Source organism: Medicago truncatula, chromosome 8, assembly GCF_003473485.1.
Source record: "Medicago truncatula cultivar Jemalong A17 chromosome 8, MtrunA17r5.0-ANR, whole genome shotgun sequence".
NCBI lineage: Eukaryota > Viridiplantae > Streptophyta > Magnoliopsida > Fabales > Fabaceae > Medicago > Medicago truncatula.
Genome location: NC_053049.1, coordinates 11312173 through 11333620, shown reverse-complemented (window position 1 = coordinate 11333620; position 21448 = coordinate 11312173). Strand labels below are relative to the sequence as shown.

The 21448-nt window shown below is 35.8% G+C and overlaps 1 protein-coding gene and 1 long non-coding RNA gene across 2 annotated transcripts; one reads left to right on the top strand and one right to left on the bottom strand.

Annotated features, from left to right (window-relative positions):
- Positions 1-4516: 4516 nt before the first annotated feature.
- On the top strand, positions 4517-16055 carry LOC11440396 (ATP-dependent helicase BRM). Its single transcript, XM_003627515.4, has 14 exons — positions 4517-5145; positions 6548-7801; positions 7904-9238; positions 9416-9528; positions 9713-9800; positions 9899-9985; positions 10123-10215; positions 10298-10381; positions 10629-10829; positions 11723-11965; positions 12048-13592; positions 13680-14195; positions 14521-14772; positions 15153-16055. Exons 1-14 carry the CDS (start codon positions 4960-4962, stop codon positions 15780-15782), a joined length of 6627 nt encoding a protein of 2208 aa, XP_003627563.2. The 5' UTR covers positions 4517-4959; the 3' UTR covers positions 15783-16055.
- A 3766-nt stretch (positions 16056-19821) lies between these two features.
- On the bottom strand, positions 19822-20498 carry LOC120577446 (uncharacterized). The gene is made up of 2 exons (XR_005643551.1): positions 20423-20498; positions 19822-20294 (listed from the first exon to the last, which is right to left on the bottom strand). It is a non-coding gene; the product is annotated as an uncharacterized lncRNA (long non-coding RNA).
- Positions 20499-21448: the final 950 nt, after the last annotated feature.

Here is a 21448-nt window from a genome sequence, read left to right as displayed (position 1 = left end):
CATATCCTTTTTCCCGTGTCACTGTCAGAGCGGTGTTTTTCCCCAAAATAACAGACGACACAAGACAAGTCTTCATATAAGGCATGTACTTGACTCCAAGACTCATAACCTATAGAACTACGATTTCGCAACCGCAGGGCCAAGCCATCAAACACAAAAAACGAAGGGGTGAGTTTCGAGAATATGTAATAACATGAAATAAATGAAAAGAACACGCAAGAAATCAAGTTCAAATATTGTATCAAATCGAATCACATTTAGAAGAAATCATCAAACATCAACACAGTCTATCCATCAAGTATAAACATCACCATATCATTACTAATAACCCGGGGGAAATCGTGGTGGTCTTATCATTATTGATAAGCCAAGTGAAGTTTGAACGCGTAGACCCTCTCCTCAATCCAAGACACTTATGACAAAAATGATTTTCACTTTTTAAATCTTTAACACCGGTTCCTCCCCTCGTTGGCCTAGGACACTCATTCAAAGAGTCCCATATTAAGTCGGGTTGAAACTGTCATTACTCTAAATTATTGGATAATCTCAATTTTGTTATTCAAAATCTCATATACATAAACTATTCTCCGTCTCAAATTTTCATCTCATGACATCAAAGTATTTCAAACATATTATATTCAAGTAGTTACACATCACACAATACATTGTGGGCTAAAGTGCATTTTCCCCCCCTTAACTTTCAAAAAGTTGTAATTTTAGCCCCCTATGTATAAAAATGACAATTTTGGTCCCCTAAAATTTAGCCCCTTTGCAATTTTGATCATTTTAGTCAATTTTGACAAAGTCAACGCTTAGTGGCATGCCACGTATGCAATTGCTGAATTAAAAAAATAAATAAATTGCCACCTAATTATTTACTAAATTAAATATAAGAAGAAAAAAAATGAAAAAAAAATCAGAAAATTGATGAATCGTCATCATCTCTACCAACAACAACAACCTCATTCTCCTTCATCTTTTTCTCCTACTCCTTCATCATCTCAGCATAGATCAGATTTACATAACTAGCCTTCATAATAAAAAAAAAATACATTTAAATAGAACGAGGAAGATTCATAAACACTCATACATTAATCCTGAAACCCAGAATTTAAAAACAAAAGGGAAGGAGAGGAATAAAACAAAAGGGAAGGAGAGGAATTAAGCGTGAGAGGGTCAATACAAGTCTCACGAGCTAGCTTCCCTTTTTCCTATATACATAGATCTCTTCTTTTTACCTCATTTGAGCAGCAATAGAAACCCTAAAAGCCTAAACTGAAACAACAACAACATGTGAGAAGCAACAATGGTGATTTGATAAAAAAAAATAAAAAAAAACTGAAATTACAGAAAAAAGTGAATGCCCAGATTCGACAACGCAACACACTCTTTCAATTCTCTCTTTTTAACCATGTCAGGTTCAACAAAGCCCATATTCGTTCATCATCGCCATGGTGTTGTGGATTAAGAAAGTTTCAATTTTTTTCCAGAAACATTGAATTGGAAAATGAGATTATGTTGTGGATAATTGGATTTATTGAGTTATTAAGAGGGAAAATGATGATGAGGCATTGAAGTGTTTGAATTTTAAAGGTTTTATGAAGAATTATGAAGAAGATGAGTTTCTAGGTTTGATTTTGGTGTTCTTTTTCATTTCTTGTTTATGGTTGAGGAATCACGTACATTCCTCTCTTATTTTCTTTTTTTGTTTCATTTTTTTTTTGTTTTTTTACGTTATTTCATCTTTAAATACATGTGGCTTATTAATTTAAAAAAAAAACTGTATATACACACGTGTCCTGCCAGCGCGCTTAACGAAGTGACAAATCAGCGTTGACTTTGTCAAAATTGATCAAAAAGATCAAAATTGCAAAGGGGTTAAATCTTAGGGGGTCAAAATTGTCATTTTTGTATATAGGGGGCCAAAATTGCAACTTTTTAAAAGTTAAGGGGAAAAAAGTGCACTTTAACCTACATTGTGTTATATATAATTTCCATCAATAACATAAAACCAATCAAGTAACAACAATAAATTAATGACAGCAAAACAGTTAATTTTAAACACAACAATGGCAGCGAAGCAATAATTTATAGCAACATCAATTACACACAATAATCACCACATCCATTAAAGTCACATCACAATTTTATCGATCATCGATAATTCAACAAGTCAAACATAATACACTGTCAAATTTATCAATAATCACATATTCAGAATAATTTAAATCAAGCAACACCTTAATAATGTTTCTAATCTTATTTTATCTCACAATATTGTGTTTGCGCATTAGTCCCATTATCTCTCAAGGGCTGCAACCATTGCAGAGAGCCCCGAGTGAACTTAAGGGAAATACAACTTTTCCGTTCATCTCATTTAATTTATACCCATGGTCTCGAACTCTTCTCTCACCCCATACCTCAATTGAAGATTCACCAAACAAACTCGAGCTGCCTTATTTAATGTGTCTCATCCTCGTCAATTTCCATATCCAATAATCCGTAAAAACAATATAATAAATACAACAAGCAAATACATTAAATTATTTAATCTTAACCCGTAAAGGCAATAATCTTTTATTTTTTAAGACATGATACCTTCAAGTTTACGTGGAACATGGTAGAATCCTTCAATTGAGTTAGGACTTATGAGACTTATTATCACTCTACTTATTCCACTTATTTATTTTATTTTGTTTCAAAAATAAATAATTCTATCTATATTTTTTATTAAAGCAATAGTGGCAATTACACTCGACAGTCTAAAATAATATATCACACATAAAAAATTATCACATGATAGCACACACAATTATAAATTTATCATAAGACTATGAAGATATGATAACTAAAAAATTGGGGTGTTACATGTTGTCTTTGTCTTTCCCGAGTTTCTCTTCACGTCACTTCTTAATTATTATATACAATTTTTTTTACCTCTAGCATTTACTCGCATTAAACGTATTTCTTTTGCCCTTTTCGAGCAAGCAAGTAATTAAAGTACATAAGCGCTTCAATCCCGATGGTTTTTACGAACTTTGTCTCCTTCCGAAGACCTTGTTCGAGAAAGTATCATTTCATCCTACCATACACATCCTTCATTATAATGACCATTATATTAAACCTTTCTATGTAGTCTCAAAAAGGTTCACCTTTCTTCTTTCTCATGGCTCCTAGGATCTTAACTGACTTAAGTTGTCTCGAAAATGGTGAAGTGGATCATGATGCACCAGCAGAGTTCAATCCATGAATTGATGGATTTGGGTCTTAAACCCATAAATCATATCATAACACACATTTTCAACATCATGAGAGACAACTAGCACTTCATTGAACCTCTAGCTTCACAAAATGAAATAACAATGTTAATATACTCACGAAATCGGCTGGGTCGGTGGTTCTGTCGTAGAACTCCAACATGAGGGTTTTCTGGAGTGACCTTGAGACTTAATAATCATTCATCATGTTGCTGAAAGCATTTTGGTTGGGCAAATCATTTTCATACGAAGATCTCTCTAAGAAATTGGAATCATAACAGCATTGATGGGGTGAAGACTCACTCTCAAGAGCTCCCAATTCATTACTTCTTGGAGGTGAAAAGGAACCTCTATGGTGTCCTCCGTGATGGCCACGTTTCCCTAGATACCCTGTAGAGGATCTTCTACTTTTCGATGGTGGTTTGGGTTTGTTTCCACCGTGCCTTCCATATCTGGGACATGGAGACACGTATGGGTGATGACAATGTGGATATGGTATGTCAAACTTTCTTAGGATGAAAAATGTTGTCTTCTTTCGACGATTGGAAACATGTTGGTGAAAATCTTAGTTTTCAATAATTACAAATGAGAGTTCCCGATGTTTGTTCTCAATGTGAGCCAACACTCGCCTTGCTTCGTTATGATTTGGGGCTGCTGATGAATGGTCGCCAAGAGGTCACAAAGGATTTTTCCGGTCTTCTGGTCTCTTTAAAATTTGAAATCCTCTGAATCTCTAGGTTCTAAAGATGAATTTCTTGGTTCGAAAATGAGTCACGAAGTTCATATTGCGATGAAACTGTGGTTCCATCAACATGTTAGAGTTGCGGGTTACCGACAACGTTGCTAGCCATTATTCGTTCATGTCTTAGACTAGCCATGGGATCTTATAACAAACAGGTGGTAAAATCGCAAAGTACATTTCACTCAAACAAACAACACAACCGATCTTTAAAAAGTGTCGCGACAATCATCACCAAGTAAAATGGATTCTCTCAATTGTTGAATTTCAACCACACATTCAATATTATATTTTTTTCAATAATTTAATATCTTATATGTTTAATGAAGTAAATGTAACAATTGAAAAAAATGGCGAGAATTCGATCCGAAGAATTCACCGAAGACCTTTTAAGACAACTCAGTAAGTGATGATCTAAGAAAGGGATAAGCTGGTAATTGTATTGAAAAAGCAAGGGTAATCTCAAAGGATAACACAACAAAGGGTCCTTTAATAACACACACTCAACTCACCAACCTCAACGATTTCTCTCTCCTCTCTCTATCAACAAAAAAAAACCATTTTCTTTTATTTTTAAAAAAGAAAAAAAAAAAGTTAGGGTTTGACCGAAAATTGCACAATCGCGTAGTGGAATTTCCACTCCGATTCGGACACCTTCGCACTCCGTTACCCTTCGATTCCCAAGATCCATCTTCTCCCTAAAATCCCGGTTTTTTAGAGAGAGAAAATCGGTGTCTAAAATCTTCATATAGAGAGAGAAAAAATGTTGCAATAATCAAGCTTTTTGAATTAGAAAAAAAATCGATATTTTTTTTTTGGGTTTTTATTGGGATTTGAGGTTTTTCCTTTTCTGGGTCATTTTGATTTTGTAGGAATTTGAAATTTTTTTGGGTTGGAAAAATTTGTAGAGTGAGTGATCTGAATTTTGTTATTGCCACGTGTTGAAATTCGGGGTTAGTTTGAATGCAGTCTGGTGGTGGTGGACCTGGCCGGACGGCGGGGCGGGCGTCGACACCGTCGGCAGCTGCTTCGCCGTCTTCGTCTTCTTCGGCTTCACAGTTAGGGTTTGAATCTTTGCAGCAACAACACCAACAACAGCAGCAGCAACACCAACAGCAGCAGCAACAGCAGCAGATAGGTTCTAGGCAGGTTGGAATTTATGGGTTTTAGCTGAATTTCCATGACACTTAGAATTATACATGTTACTTTGATGAGTTATGATCTCTATAGCACCGACACTTCTGATGAAATGTGTGTTTCAGTGTCCAACATGCGTCGACACTGACACTCATGATTACATTGAATCTTATAATTTTCTCAAATTTGATCAGTGTTGATGCCTCAGTGTATGTGTCAATGCTTCATAGGTTACTTTTAGGAGTGGTGTTGAATGTTGATGATTTCTAGTGTTGTGTGTACGATGGTTGCTTTTTTTGGTTGAAGCTTTTTGACTTTTGTTGTGGTTTTGGGAGTGTAGTACTAGTACGTGTTGGAATTTGGGTTGTGGTAAAAATTTTTAATTTTTTTTACGTTTTGTGTTTTAATTATGACAACCTCGTACCTGTCATTATTCTGTCCTAGATTGTTGGGTTTGTGGTTTGTTTATTTCAAGATTAATTAATTTTCTGTAGTACAATTCAGTGATGTCATTAAGTGTTTTCCAGTTTAGTTTCCTTTCAATCACTATGAACTAAGCTGTTTGTTTAATTTATATTTTTTAAACTATTTGGTCTTTTTTGCATTTATTTATGTTTATATGCGATATTTGTTTACTTATTTGAAAACTGAGCTATTCTGTCTCTACTGAGTTTCCTTTTTTAGTCATTATTTAATGAGGATTATTAAATGTCGAATCGACAAAATTTGAGGTTTTTGTTTTCATTTAAATACGAGGTTTTCATTCGAATCGATACAATTTTCTCTCTTCTGGTGTTGTTGCTGTATCTGTATTGCTTTAAACATGTTGATTGATTGTAGTTAACAACAAAGTTGCAAGTGTTAAAAGCAATCTTGTCGATCGCGGATAGTGGAGAATAACGGTTTGTTAAATATTTGCTACAAAATAATGCTATAGCCGTCACTATGGCAGCTATTTGATAACATTTGTACTACTAAATAGCGTATCCCGATAAATAGCAGTTTGTCCAAATTCCGCTACGGTATAGCGCTGTTGTAGCTGCTATTTACAAATAGTTAAATGTGATGTTTCGTCAGCTTATGCATACTGTTGGTTTAACCTTTATTCTTCGTGCTACTTATACAGCTTACTGTTATTACTTAGTAGCGAAATCTGAGGGGATGTCATTAATTTCAAATTGCATGCTTCTTGATGAGTCTAGTTTTGTATCTAATGCAATCATAATAGGAAAATCATCATTGTATCTACTTATTTCTCAAAATGCGGTGATCTCTGATATAGGACTGATTTTCTGTGTGCTATGTCATAATAGTGGTTGGGAGTTTGTCACAACTCATAATATTGGTCTTATTTATGCTTTTCATGTTTGTTACTTCATTATAATGACTTTTACGTAACTGTATTCAAATGCAGTCATTTCAACAGCAACTGCTTAGAAAACCTGAAGGGAATGAAGCATTTTTAGCTTATCAAGCAGGGCGTCAAGGTGTATTTGGGAGTAACAATTTCCAACAACCTAATGCTATGCAGCTGCCTCAGCAGTCTGGAAAATTTGTTAATTTAGCTCAACATGGTTCAAACCAAGATGGCCAGCTCAGAGGTCAAGGTAGCGAGCAGCAGCAAATGATAAACCCTGTCCAACAAGCATACCTTCAATATGCTTTTCAGGCTGCGCAACAAAAGCAGCCTGCTTTGGGAATTCATTCGCAACAACAAGCTAAGATGGGAATGTTAAACCCTGCATCTGTAAAGGATCAGGAAATGCGAATGGGAAATCTGAAAATGCAAGAAGCTATGTCAATGCAGGCAGTCAATCAAGCTCAAGGATCATCCTCTAGGAATTCATCTGAACACAATGCTCGTGGAGAAAAGCAGATGGAGCAAGGGCAGCAGATAAGACCTATTCAAGCACCAGAAGCACAGCAGGGCAGCGTTCAAAATGTTATGAACACCCAGATTGCGGTAGCTCATCAATTGCAGATGATGCAAGCATGGGCACGTGAAAATAATATCGATTTATCACATCCTACGAATGCAAATTTAATGGCAAAGCTCATTCCAATGATGCAGTCGAGGATGGTCTTACCACCAAAGGCAGGTGAGAGCAACGTTGGTGCGCAGTCGTCACCTGTCCCTGTTTCAAAGCAGCAGGTTAATTCTCCAGCTGTTGCAAGTGAGAGCTCAGCACATGCTAATTCATCAAGCGATGTGTCTGGGCAGTCAGGTTCTTCGAAAGCTAGGCATACTGTTCCCCCCAGCCATCTTGGCCCAACAACAAATGCTGGTCACTCCAGTGACATGGCCATGCAGCAATTTAATATTCATGGTAGAGAGTCTCAAGCTCCTCTGAGGCAACAAGTAAAAGCTGGAAATGGAATGCCTTCTATGCATTCTCAGCAATCTTCTGCAGCCATGAACTTAGGTGCAGCAGACCATTCTTTGAATGTCAAAGGTTTATCTTCTAGTGCAGAACCTCCTCAAATGCAGTATATCAGGCAGTTAAACCAATCTACTGCTCAGGCCGGAGGTCCAACAAAAGAAGGGGGTTCGAGAAATAATGCTAAATCTCAAGTGCCACCTGCTCAGATGCCTGAGCGACAAAGTGCATTTACCAAACAACAGCTACATGTTCTTAAAGCACAGATACTAGCATTTAGGAGGATAAAGGTTATATCTCTTATTATTTTTTCTCATTATCTGCATCTTACTAATTCAGTCATCTATACGTAATCTTAATCCTACTTTTTTTTTCCTTCTGTTATTTGATAGAAAGGAGAAGGAATGCTGCCTCCAGAACTTCTTCAAGCTATCACTCCACCGCCTCTTGAGGTGCAGGCAGAACAACCAAACCAGCCTGCGGGAGGACAAAATCAAGTCAGATCTGCTGGACATATTGCTGCAGAACAACCACGGCATGTTGAGGCCAATGCCAAAGAATCAAAATCTATTCCTGCCGTTAATGGCCACAGTTCTGTAAAGCAGGAATCCTTTTCAAGAGAGGAGAAATCGGCTCCACCACCAGTTCATATTCAAGCTGTTATGCCATCTATGTCTAAGGAATCTGCTTCGACATCATCTGCGGGAAAGGAAGAGCAGAAAACAATTGGATCCTCTTTTAAGCCAAAGCAGGACAGTGAACATGGAAATAACAGTACTCCTGTTAGAAATGAGTCGGCATTAGATAGGGGAAAGGCTATTGCACCTCAGGCCTCTGTATCTGACACGATGCAAATTACAAAACCTGCACAAGCAACCACTGTTTCTCAGCCGAAGGATGTGGGACCAGCCAGAAAATATCACGGACCCCTGTTTGATTTTCCTTTCTTCACTAGGAAACATGACTCTTTTGGGTCGTCAATGATGGTAAACAACAACAACAATTTATCACTGGCATATGATGTCAAAGATCTTCTTTCTGAGGAAGGCGCTGAAGTACTTAACAAAAAGCGGACAGAAAATTTAAAGAAGATTGAAGGTTTACTGGCTGTAAATTTGGAGAGGAAACGAATTAGGCCTGATCTTGTGTTGAGACTTCAAATTGAAGAGAAAAAGCTCCGCCTTTTAGATGTTCAGGCACGTTTGAGGGATGAGATTGATCAACAGCAACAAGAGATAATGGCAATGCCTGATAGGCCATATCGTAAGTTCGTTAGGCTGTGTGAACGTCAGCGTATGGAACTTGTTAGACAAGTGCAGGCGTCTCAGAAAGCTGCAAGGGAGAAGCAACTCAAATCTATATTTCTATGGCGTAAGAAACTTCTTGAGGCACACTGGGCAATTCGTGATGCCCGTACTGCCCGCAACAGGGGGGTGGGTAAATATCATGAGAGGATGTTGAGGGAATTCTCAAAACATAAAGATGACGATAGAAGCAAAAGGTTAGAAGCCTTAAAAAACAATGATGTTGACAGATATAGGGAGATGTTGCTGGAGCAGCAGACTAGCATTCCGGGTGATGCTGCAGAGAGATATACTGTTCTTTCATCTTTCTTAAGCCAGACTGAAGAGTATCTACATAAATTAGGAAGCAAGATAACAGCTGCCAAAAATCAACAGGAAGTAGAGGAGGCAGCAAAAGCAGCTGCGGATGCTGCACGGTTGCAGGTATGCTTCATTGACTTCACTGATCCAACGTTCTGAGAAAAGGTCTAATGTTGAATCCCATATTTTCTATACAAATTGGTTTTGAGGATCTGATTTTGATGGTTTCTAATGTTCTATATGAACTAGTTCTATAACCTGATTGACGTGTTCTGTTTCATTAATTGTTTTTGACCAAAGGGTCTTTCTGAAGAAGAAGTCAGAGCTGCTGCTGCTTGTGCCGGAGAGGAAGTGATGATTAGGAATCGTTTTCTGGAGATGAATGCTCCTAGAGACAGTTCATCCGTCAACAAGTGAGTTTTTGTTAATTTAGTTTCAATATGTTTGTATGTCTTGATTTTTGTTTGACACAAAAATACATGAGCAACAGTGTAATTGTAATGAAATTCATTGGCTTATGTATTTTTTGTGCATTTTTATTTAAACAACTGTTTATGTAACTGTTTTCTAAACAGAAGTTAATTTGCTTCTTTCCAGGTATTACAACCTCGCACATGCAGTGAATGAAATGGTCATAAGACAACCATCCCTATTACGAGCTGGAACATTGAGAGACTATCAGCTTGTAGGTTGCTACATTATTGAAATAGTTTTTCTTTAGTTGTTCACCATATGTTGTATTCTTGAGCATGTTTTTAATGCTTTGCCACAATTTTTTTTAAGGTTGGATTACAATGGATGCTTTCTTTGTACAACAACAAATTAAATGGAATTTTAGCAGATGAAATGGGTCTTGGCAAAACTGTACAGGTTAGCCGACATTTACATAATCTTTTTTGGCAGCCCTGTGGCTTCATATTTCATAATTAAGTTTATTATGTTTTAAGGGTAATGTATTATAGGGTACATAATAATTGTTTGTTCCATCTATTTTATTTCCTCTCTAGGTTATGGCATTGATTGCATACTTGATGGAATTCAAAGGAAACTATGGCCCACATCTCATAATAGTCCCAAATGCTGTCATGGTTAACTGGAAGGTGAGTTTTTAGACTAACTCATGTGATTAATATTACTACTTTTGTAATTGTTTTGACAAGAGAAACTATCTTTATTGTGCAGAGTGAGTTATATAAGTGGTTGCCATCTGTGTCGTGCATCTTTTATGCTGGAGGGAAGGATTATCGAACAAAATTATTTCATCAAGTAAGTGTGCATCAGGTTATTCATATAAAATGTTAATTTAGAAAGTAATTGGAAAATACTTTCATGTTTATTACCTCTGTTCATATAAATATTAGGGCTACTAATGAACTGAAATAAATCAAATCAAATAGGACTAATTAAGAAAACATAAAATCAAAGGAAAATATTACATCTCTCCTGATTCTCCTACTACTAAAGTACAATTTTGTTAACTACTGCCTAAACTTCTTTTGTGCATTTACAATAGGTTTCTGCTCTGAAATTTAATGTCTTGGTGACTACTTATGAGTTCATCATGTATGACCGGGCAAAGCTTTCAAAAATTGATTGGAAGTATATCGTGATTGATGAAGCACAAAGAATGAAGGATAGAGATTCAGTTTTAGCTCGTGATCTTGATAGGTATCGTTGTCAAAGACGTCTGCTTTTGACAGGAACACCGTTGCAGGTCTGCTTTCTTTTTGATATAATATACTACATTGTTGTAAACAAATAATGTCTGTGACTGCATATACTTTATTTCTCTTATGCACTACTTGGATCAAATGATACCATTTTTGATCTTTAAGCATGCAGATTTCTATCTTCTTGTTCAGCTTGTGCGGTGTTTCCCTTTATAACAAGCGTTGTTTGTTGGCATGTTAAATATCAGAATGTGTGCAAATTGGAACTTTTATTTATAGGGTTAATAGTGCTTTACCTCCTTGTAATATAGGTTATTTCCGGTTTTCCCCCCTGTAAAATTATTTCCGGTCAACTTTTATTTGGGGCCTAATTTTTTAAGTTAAGAACGGACTCCCCAAAGTGTTTAAGGCTATGGTACATGTAGTTTTTGTTTTCTGTCACAAGTTACTATACCAGGTGATATTTTCTGTTGGTCTGTACTTGAATTACTGATCAAATACTTGAATATGTTGGCTCGTTACTGTATTATTTGGTCGAATATATCTTTATGTTAATTGTTGCTAGTAGTGAATTAAAAAGTTCTTCTACAAGCACCTCCTAATTATTAAGTAGTTTCTTGATAAAATAAATGATTATATGTCAAGAGTGAACAACACGACCCACAGGCAAAGCCTTTTTACACTAGGTGAGGTTGGATACATGTATTAAACAATGCCATGGTGTCTTAATGTAAATTGTGTCCAATGATAGACGACCATTGAAATCCAAATCCTCCATAATAATGGCTTGACGTATAATTTTTCTTGGTTGCGCTCTATGCTAAATTATTTAAACATTCTTAATGGAGTTGGTGTCAAGTGGTAACTGATAAGTATATATACTTGATACTGTGTAATTTTGTTGATGGGAATATTTGTCGTGTGATTTTATCTGCAGAATGATTTGAAGGAACTCTGGTCACTTTTAAACTTACTTCTTCCTGAGGTTTTTGACAACAAGAAAGCCTTTCATGATTGGTTCTCAAAACCATTTCAAAAGGAAGGTGCTACTCAAAATGCAGAGGATGATTGGCTTGAGACAGAGAAGAAAGTCATCACAATCCATCGACTTCATCAGATTCTTGAACCTTTCATGCTCAGGCGACGAGTTGAAGATGTCGAAGGCTCACTACCACCAAAGGTGTGATTATAGCTCCCTAACCTTACTTGACCACTTATTCTATTTCTTATGGCTCAGACCTAATATTATTATTGCATTGCAGGACTCAATAGTTTTACGATGTAAAATGTCATCTGTCCAGAGTGCTATTTATGACTGGGTCAAATCAACTGGTACCCTTCGTCTTGATCCCGAGGATGAGGAACGCAAGGTTCAGAGGAATCCTAACTACCAGCTGAAGCAATATAAAACTTTAAACAACCGATGCATGGAGCTAAGGAAAACTTGCAATCATCCGTTGCTTAATTACCCATTCTTCAGCGACTTATCTAAAGAATTCATTGTAAAATCTTGTGGAAAATTGTGGATCCTGGATAGGATCCTCATAAAACTTCAAAGGACCGGACATCGTGTTCTACTATTCAGTACCATGACAAAACTTCTTGATATATTGGAAGAATACCTGCAGTGGCGAAGACTTGTGTACAGAAGAATTGACGGGACAACTAGTTTAGAAGACCGTGAATCAGCTATAAACGACTTCAATGGCCCTGATTCAGACTGTTTTATCTTCCTGCTTAGCATTCGAGCTGCTGGAAGAGGCCTTAACCTTCAGTCTGCTGACACAGTTGTTATTTATGACCCTGATCCAAATCCTAAAAATGAGGAGCAGGCTGTTGCCAGAGCTCATCGCATTGGACAGAAAAGACCAGTCAAGGTTATCTACATGGAAGCAGTTGTCGACAAAATACCTAGTCATCAGAAGGAAGATGAAATGAGAGGTAGAGGCACTGTCGATCTGGAGGATGAACTTGCCGGCAAGGATCGCTACATAGGATCCATTGAGGGCCTCATAAGGAACAACATTCAGCAATATAAGATAGATATGGCTGATGAGGTGATTAATGCCGGACGTTTCGATCAAAGAACAACACACGAAGAAAGGCGTTTGACTTTGGAGACATTGTTACATGATGATGAGAGGTATCAAGAAACTGTCCATGATGTTCCATCATTGCAGGAGGTAAATCGTATGATTGCTAGGAGTGAAGAGGAAGTTGAACTCTTCGATCAAATGGATGATGAACTGGATTGGATTGAAGAGATGACGTGTTATGATCATGTGCCTAAATGGATTCGTGCCAATTCAAAAGAAGTTAATGCTGCTATAGGTGCTTTATCAAAAAGACCGTTGAAGAAAACTTTATTGGGTGGTAGTATTGCCGTGAATCCAAGTGAACTTGGTTCAGAAAGGAAAAGAGGCCGACCCAAAAAGCATACAAGTTATAAAGAGCTGGATGATGAAGATTTGGAATACTCTGAAGCAAGCTCTGAAGAAAGAAATGGATCTGCAAATGAAGAAGGGGAAGCAGGAGATTTCGAAGATGATGGGTATAGTGGAGCTGATGGAGCTCAGCCCATTGCTAAAGATCAACTGGAAAATAGTATGCTTTGTGACGGTGGATATGAATTTCCTCCATCTTTAGAAATGGTCAGAAATAATCAAGTGGTTCAAGACGCTGGTTCTTCTGGATCATCGGCCGACTGTCAAAAATTGACACAGATAGTATCACCATCAATTTCCGCTCAGAAATTTGGTTCCCTGTCAGCATTAGATGCCCGGCCAGGTTCCATTTCAAAAAGAATGGTATGTGGCTTCACATTGTATTTTGATTTTTTATTTTGATGGTAGTTTTCTATTTCATTCAGATTAAATTATGATGATTGTTGGCAGACAGATGAGTTAGAGGAAGGAGAAATAGCAGTATCCTTTGATTCACACATGGAGCATCAACAGTCTGGAAGTTGGATTCATGATCGTGATGAAGGTGAGGATGAGCAAGTTTTGCAGAAACCGAGGATTAAACGCAAACGTAGTATTCGTGTTCGACCCCGTCATGCCACTGAAAAACCTGAGGATAAGTCTGGTAGTGAAACGATTCCTCGTTTGTCAGTTCAAGCAGACCGTAAATATCAAGCACAGCTGAGGGCTGACCTAGAATCGAAATCACATGTAGAGTCCAATGCTAGCAGGAATGAGCAAAATTCTTCAATAAAAAATAAGCGTACCTTACCTTCAAGGAGGGTTGCTAATACATCCAAATTACATAGCTCACCAAAGCCTACTCGTTTGTCTGCTCCTTCAGAGGATGGTGGTGAACATTCTAGGGAAAGCTGGGAGGGGAAGCCTATCAATTCAAGTGGATCTTCTGCTCATGGCTCTAGGATGACAGAAATCATCCAGAGAAGGGTATGTGTCTTTAATTGAAGGATCTTTTTATTTTCTTCTACAGTGGCCTTGTGTTTTCCTTGATGAAGCGTGTCTCATTGCATGTCTTACAATGAAGTGGCATTATTCTTGATTTAAAGCAATAGTAATTATGTAACTATATAAGGTTGCCAACTAAGGTTCCAAGCCTGATAATATTTTTTTTTAAATTTGTTCATTTCCATATTTCACGAAGACTTTCCGTTAGTTATATTAGTTTAATCTCACTTGTATGAGATGTTCCATTTCACATTCTTGTTTGTCTTTACTGTTAGAATTTGAACTCATACGGTTATTGCACTTGCAGTGCAAAAATGTAATTAGCAAGCTCCAAAGGAGGATAGACAAGGAAGGCCATCAAATTGTACCTCTGTTAACAGATTTGTGGAAGAGGATTGAGAATTCTGGGTACAGTGGTGGATCTGGGAATAATCTGTTGGATTTACGAAAGATTGATCAACGAATTGATAAATTGGAGTATACTGGAGCAACAGATCTTGTATTTGACGTCCAGTTCATGTTAAAGAGCGCGATGCAATATTATGGTTTTTCCCTTGAGGTGAGATTTCTTGTCTATAAAATGGACTTGCATGCATTAATTAATTCGAACATTTCTCTGTCTTCCATATTAATTATGCAATGATGGAAAATCCGATGAAATAAAATCTCGGTTCTGTCCCAGTTATCAATATGCTTTGAATATAGTGATATATTCAAACCTGTACGTACAAACAACAAGACTTATGTGAAGCTCTTTGTATTTCCATAATTTTTGCTATTTGCATTCAAAGGGATTCTTCCTCAAATGTGCGCCGAAATGTGGAACAACTTGTGTCTGACTTTTAGTGTCTTAAGTTCAAGATTGCTGTGGATGTTAATTTCCCAGAGGATCCACTATTTCAAATATTTTATGAATGTTAAATATATATTTATTTTCAGGTAAGAACTGAAGCAAGGAAGGTTCATAATCTCTTTTTTGATATATTGAAAATTGCATTTCCTGATACTGACTTCCAAGACGCAAAAAGTGCACTCTCTTTCACTGGTCCAATCTCTGCCCCCACCATGGTATCGTCTCCAAGGCAAGTGGCTGTTGGCCAAGGCAAGAGGCACAGGCTGGTAAATGAGGTGGAGCCGGATTCACACCCTTCACAGAGGCAGCTACAGCGCGGATCAGCTTCTAGCGGTGAAAACAGCAGGATTAGAGTCCGTGTCCCACCAAAGGAATCAAGATCCGGATATGGTAGCGGTAGCAGTATTCGAGAGCAACCTCAGCAGCAGGATGATTCTCCTCCACTACTCACTCATCCAGGCGAACTTGTTGTATGCAAGAAAAGAAGAAATGAGAGGGAGAAATCATTGGTGAAGTCTCGGACTGGTCCTGTTTCACCATCTATGAGAAGTCCTGGGGCAGGTTCAGTCCCTAAGGATGTTAGATTAACTCAACAGACTCAAGGGTGGACTGGCCAACCATCTTCTCAACAACCAAATGGTGGGTCAGTTGGGTGGGCCAATCCTGTAAAGAGGCTAAGAACAGATTCCGGTAAGAGGCGACCAAGTCATATGTAAGATGGTATATAATAATATAGACATGTTGCTAGTTTCAGCAAGAGTTTTAGTGGCACTTCATATAGAGTTTACTGCCATACTGTTAATATAGATTTTAGGTTTACCTGAATGTGTTAAATGTAAGCTGTTCAGTTTTTTTTTGGTTATGATATCTGCATCTTGCAGTGGCTACTTTTCATTTAGGTAGCTGAAACTGTTGTATAGTAAATCCTTAGTTCATGTTGGTCTGAAATGTTCATCTTGCAAGCTCCTCTTGTTGGAGTTCTTCAACAACGTTAAGTGGAGAAGAGAGATGTGATTTAAGCCTAATAAAGTACTAATAACAAATTGAACAACACCTTCAACACAGTCACTAAAAACTAAAAATGAAACATGTCTTTGCTTGAGCCACTCGACCCATGGCATCTTTTTATATATAAATGTATCTAATTAAATCACTATTGTGTCATCTTTTTATATAATTTTCAAAATATCTATAAAGTAGCTATTTGGCATGATTGTATTGGACGTATGTGTAAAAACATATTGCACCTGTTAGTTCATACAAATTAATCTCTTATCAGATAGTTTGATCTATATTTATTCGTAAGTAGAGTATTGAGACTTTTATTAGATTAGATTATATACTTCTATCAACTAGTTTGATCTATAATTCCCAACAAGGGCTTCATATCGTCATCTATAGAGATTTCCATGTTTGCGTTATGTCCTTGGAGAGGTTTTAGGAGTCAAAATTGCCTAGACGGATGCAAAAGAAATGGAAGATTAGGACAGGACATTCATAAGAATGTTGCAAATTGAGGATTTATTTGAAAATTTTAAAAATTGTGACTATATATTGTTCATTAAAATAGTAATAAACTTTTTTTTTTGACAAAAATAAAATGAAAATGATATTCATTCATTCAAATCGAGAGATTACATCATTCGACACCGCTAAAAACGTAAAGGATGAAACTGCGAACAAACTCACAGCATCCAAGTTAATAGCATATAACGGCATAATGCCTACAAAAATATATGATAAAATTAAAGCTATAGAATTTGCTTTACTTTTCATCAAGTTTACATGTTCTTGATTTATTTCCTTTCTCCTATTGAAATAATCAAATAATAGACAAAAAAAAAAGGAATTTTTTGAGTTTTTCTATTTACACCCTATATATTTCTGGTTACACACGGTTTTTTTAAAAAGTTCTTGATAATACTAAAATTGTCCTTTTATATAATTTTTTTTTAAAATCTTAATTTCATTCATTGTCACTCTAAAATTCCACTCTCATTCACCCACCAACGATCAAACAATCCTGATGTTCAATTAATCTCTATCGAAGATTAAAGAGTGAATCAAAACATCTTTCATTCATACTCGATTGTATATAAATAAGTGAATTTTTTCTTCTTTTTCAATAACGCTAGTTTCAATTTTCTTCTTCTTGTTCAACTGCACTGTACGACAGTTTCAGTTTTACATTGTTGAGGTTAACTTAAATTCAGTTTAAGTAGGTTAATGTAAACTTAGTTTACATAATCTACTTAAACTTAGTTTACATAACCTACTTAAACTGAGTTTAAGTATGTAGACTCAAACTCAGTTTACATGACCTACTTAAACTAAGTTTACATATCATTGAACAAGGTTGACCTTTAGATGTACTTAAACTCAGTTTACATGACCTACTTAAACTAAGTTTACATGTCCTACTTAAACTAAGTTTAAGTATGTACACTTAAAATTAGTTTACATGACCTATTTAAAATAAGTTTACATGTACATACTTAAACTAAGATTACGTAGAATCATTGAACAATGTTGAACTTTTAAATGTACACTTAAACTCGGTTTACATGACATACTTAAATTGAGTTTAAGTATGTACACTTAAACTCAGTTTACATGACCTATTAAAACTAAGTTTACATGACCTACTTAAACTGAAGAGGGATTTTAGGGTGTAACCAAGAAAAAAGGAAGATGCTTTTTGAAAATTAAATTTTATAGAAGAGTAATCTTATCATTTTGAGGTGCAACCAGGATTAAACAAAGTGTAATTAAAAAAACTTAAAACTTTTTATCTACAACCGTCCTTGCCAAACATTAGTTGAGTAATAATAGACAAGGTGTTCCCTACCCTACTAAATTGTAGTCTTGATACAATGTAAACTGGTCTTATTCAAATATATACTAATGAGAGATTAGGTGAAAGTAAATCATTTGTCTCAATCATAGTTTTGGTTAGTATCCTTTTGATGCACACATAGCATAACCCTCTTGTCTTTTTCCTCCACAGTAATGTCATTGGCTACTAATATTTCATAATAAACTAATAGCTAAAATACCTTTTTTTTCTTCCCACTTAATGAGATTTAATTAAAACTTTTAAAAGTAATCAATTGAATGAGCTCAAGTGATTATTGAGATTCATCAACGAACGGATCGTTCGGGAAAAATTGAGTTTAATTCTTGCGACTACTAAATCAAATTAAAACTAAAAGAAATGAGATGAAAAATAACAACTATATAATAATATATGACATAAAAAGTACTACCAAACGGAAATTGATTTCTCCAAATGTATTTTTTTCCTGAGAGTAAAATATGATTATCGTCAATCTAATTCCTTCATTCCATTTATTTATTTTTGGTACAAATTTATTTTACGTGTTTCTCTCTTAACTTGAATGACGAGAGATCACAATTTACAATTTCACGTAAAATTTAGACATGGAATAATCAATTCTAATGAATCCTTTCTCCAACTTAAATTTGAATCTGAATCCTAAATTTATACGTTAATGAAATATGAGCCATAAAAAAAAACTAAGTGGTAGACAGTTAAAATAAAATTTGAAATCTGAATCTTTTAATTAGGCACACTTTAAAAAATTTAAATTAAATATATATTATTTAAAAACGTCAAAGTTTTCAATTTTAAATACACTTTATACATAAACTATTAATAAAAGTCATCATTCAAAATCCGTACAGTGTCCTTAAAATATTAGTTAACATCCAGAAGTCCTAGTTCAACTGACAAAATGTCAAAATTGTTAGGCCGGATGCCGTGATCGGAATTCAAACTCCGGTACCTCCACTTATGTGTGTTTATAATGACTTTGTCATATTGTCTATAAAAAAATTTAGTTAACATTTTCATTTTTTAAAAGGTTGCAATCGCTACGAATTCATTTCTCACAGTTAACTATGCAGTAGCAAGTAGTTTTGGAAAATCGGTTAAAATGTCACATCACAATGGTTTGTGAGCCTCAAATAGAATATCTTCCGTATCTATCACGTCTCCATTATTTACAAACTCCGATGTGTGTTTTTATTTTTGTTTTTTTTTATTTTTATGGTTTAAAGAGATTCTAGATTCTCTCTCTCTCACACGACAATTCTATTGGAAAAATATATAAACAAATTGTAATATCTTTCTTTTAATTTTTTACAATAAAATAAAAGAACAAACAATACAAGACCAAGAAGAGAACTAAAATAATTTAGAAAATATTAACTAGTGTTCTTGGACATTAGTTAAAGAAGTAAATATGTAAAATTATCTTGAAAGATGCTTAATCGAACTCATAAAAGTATAAAAACGTGTTCTCATAAATGTAAAATTTTCTTTTTTTGAATAATTTTTAGAAAAATGTTAAAGAGTACCCTTGGACCATTGACTAAGAGGGTAAAAATAGAATTATTGTATTGAAAAATAATGAATTTAACTTTTTAAAAGTTGATATATTGTTGAATCCAATACAAACCTACTAATTATAATTTCCTTAACAAATGCCCTTAATTTTTATTATAATTTTCTCTCTAAAACTCAATATCGACCTAATGACCGACTAATCGGAGAAACAAATCCGACCATCCACTGGCAGAGGTACATTTAAAGAAGGACTAGCCCACATAAAACATCTTTCTTTTATTTTATTTCTTGAAGACATATCGACATGCCAGTTGCCCTTCAAAATAATCACGCCAATAATTTTCAAAGATTTAAGTCATTTGAGATGAAAATGACTAACATAGTATAATGAACGATTAATTTGTATTTTCATGAGAGCGCATTACCAAAATATTGGTTTTCCCATAAGTTACAGTACAGTTGCGTTACTTGAATTGAAATTACAGAGAAAAATTTCAGTTCATGTTTCAACAAATCTCTAGCAACAGATATTTTCATATCTTCTCGATTAATTGAGTTGAGGTGCACAATCAGATTTGTGAAATTTATGTTGCTTCAAGGCAACCATACACCACTTTAAAGAAAATAATTTAGAATTAAAGAGACGGTGGCTAATGAGCAGGTGACAATGACTGTTGATGGTGAGGGTTGAGGTTGGAGGAGAAAATTGTTTCAATTGAAGATGTAATTTGATCTTACCGGACCTGAGATTTTTGGGTTGATGACGTTGAAGGGTCTTTGTATAGGACACTTACGTCAATTGTTGCCTTCTTCTCCGTTGCCCTCGGCCTTCTTCTCCAGGCGAATGAGAGTGGTGTACCTGCACGTGCTCCAACGCTCAAGTCAGTGAGTACATGACGATAGGTTTGTGTAGTAAATAGAGAACATACATGGTCCTAGGCTCAAGAGCTAGTATTTATAGTAGGATTAGGGTTTAGGTCCTTGTACCTTTGCATGCACAGTTGTCTCGAAAGGACAATCGTGCTCCATTTACGAACAACTATTGTCCTTTGAAGGACAGCTGGTGGATTTATGCCAAAGACCATTCCGGTTGTTCACATTTTGGTCTGTGTGTACTTCTAAACCATAGACCATGTTGGTTGTTCACCTTGGCCCGCATCTTATCTCACGGACCTTATCAGTTGTTCACCTTGATTGGTGTTCTTCTTCGTTGTGGGTTTCTTAGGCTGTCTTCTTGTAGGTTTGTTCGCTCTCATACCACGATCCTTAGACTCCTTATGGCAGGAGCCCTTTGAAACTTATCAGTGAGTGGACTTTGGCACATACCAGAACAGAATTATTGGAGGAGTGTTGTGCTTTGTTGGCTAATGTTTCATTGCATATTAATAAGCACGATGAACGGGCATGGAACCAGCTGCATGGAGGTGGTTATACTGTTAAAGTTACCTACAATCTGTTACGTAATCAAAGTAATATAGAAGATTCCCCTTCAAATCCTATCATTTGGAATATCGCCGTTCTTTTGAGGGTTTCCTTGTTTGCATGGTTTCCTTGTTTGCATGGTGGTTTGATTCGTAGAAGCGTTATTCACGGCAATAATCGTTTGTGTTCTTCGGTGTGGTGTTGATGAATCCGTTCATCACTTGTTTTCTGAATGTGATTATTTTGGCGAAGTTTGGACCATTGTTTCAGGTTGGCTATATCAGTTTTTTGATGGTTAACTATGGATTATGCTTTTCAGCTCTGAGTTGATTCATGGTGGACGGGTGTTGTGCAAAATATTTCTTACCATATGGTTAGCTTGTGTATCGAAATAATGCCATTTTCGACATCAATGTCAGCCAAATCCTTGAGATCATTCAGTTTAATTAATTCTTGGTTTTTGGCTTAAATCTAGTCAAAGGATACAATTATGTCATTCATCAATAATTTTGTACTATTAAGAAAACAGCTTTATCATATGGGACAATCATTATCACCACACTATGCTAACAGCTTAATCCACACATTCAA

Coding starts and splice junctions, on each gene's coding strand:
- LOC11440396 (XM_003627515.4), top strand. CDS start 4,960: ATGCAGTCTGGTGGTGGTGGACCTGGCCGGACGGCGGGGCGGGCGTCG. Junction 5,146..6,547: donor AGCAGATAGGTTCTAGGCAG/GTTGGAATTTAT, acceptor ATTCAAATGCAG/TCATTTCAACAGCAACTGCT. Junction 9,239..9,415: donor CGGATGCTGCACGGTTGCAG/GTATGCTTCATT, acceptor TTTTGACCAAAG/GGTCTTTCTGAAGAAGAAGT.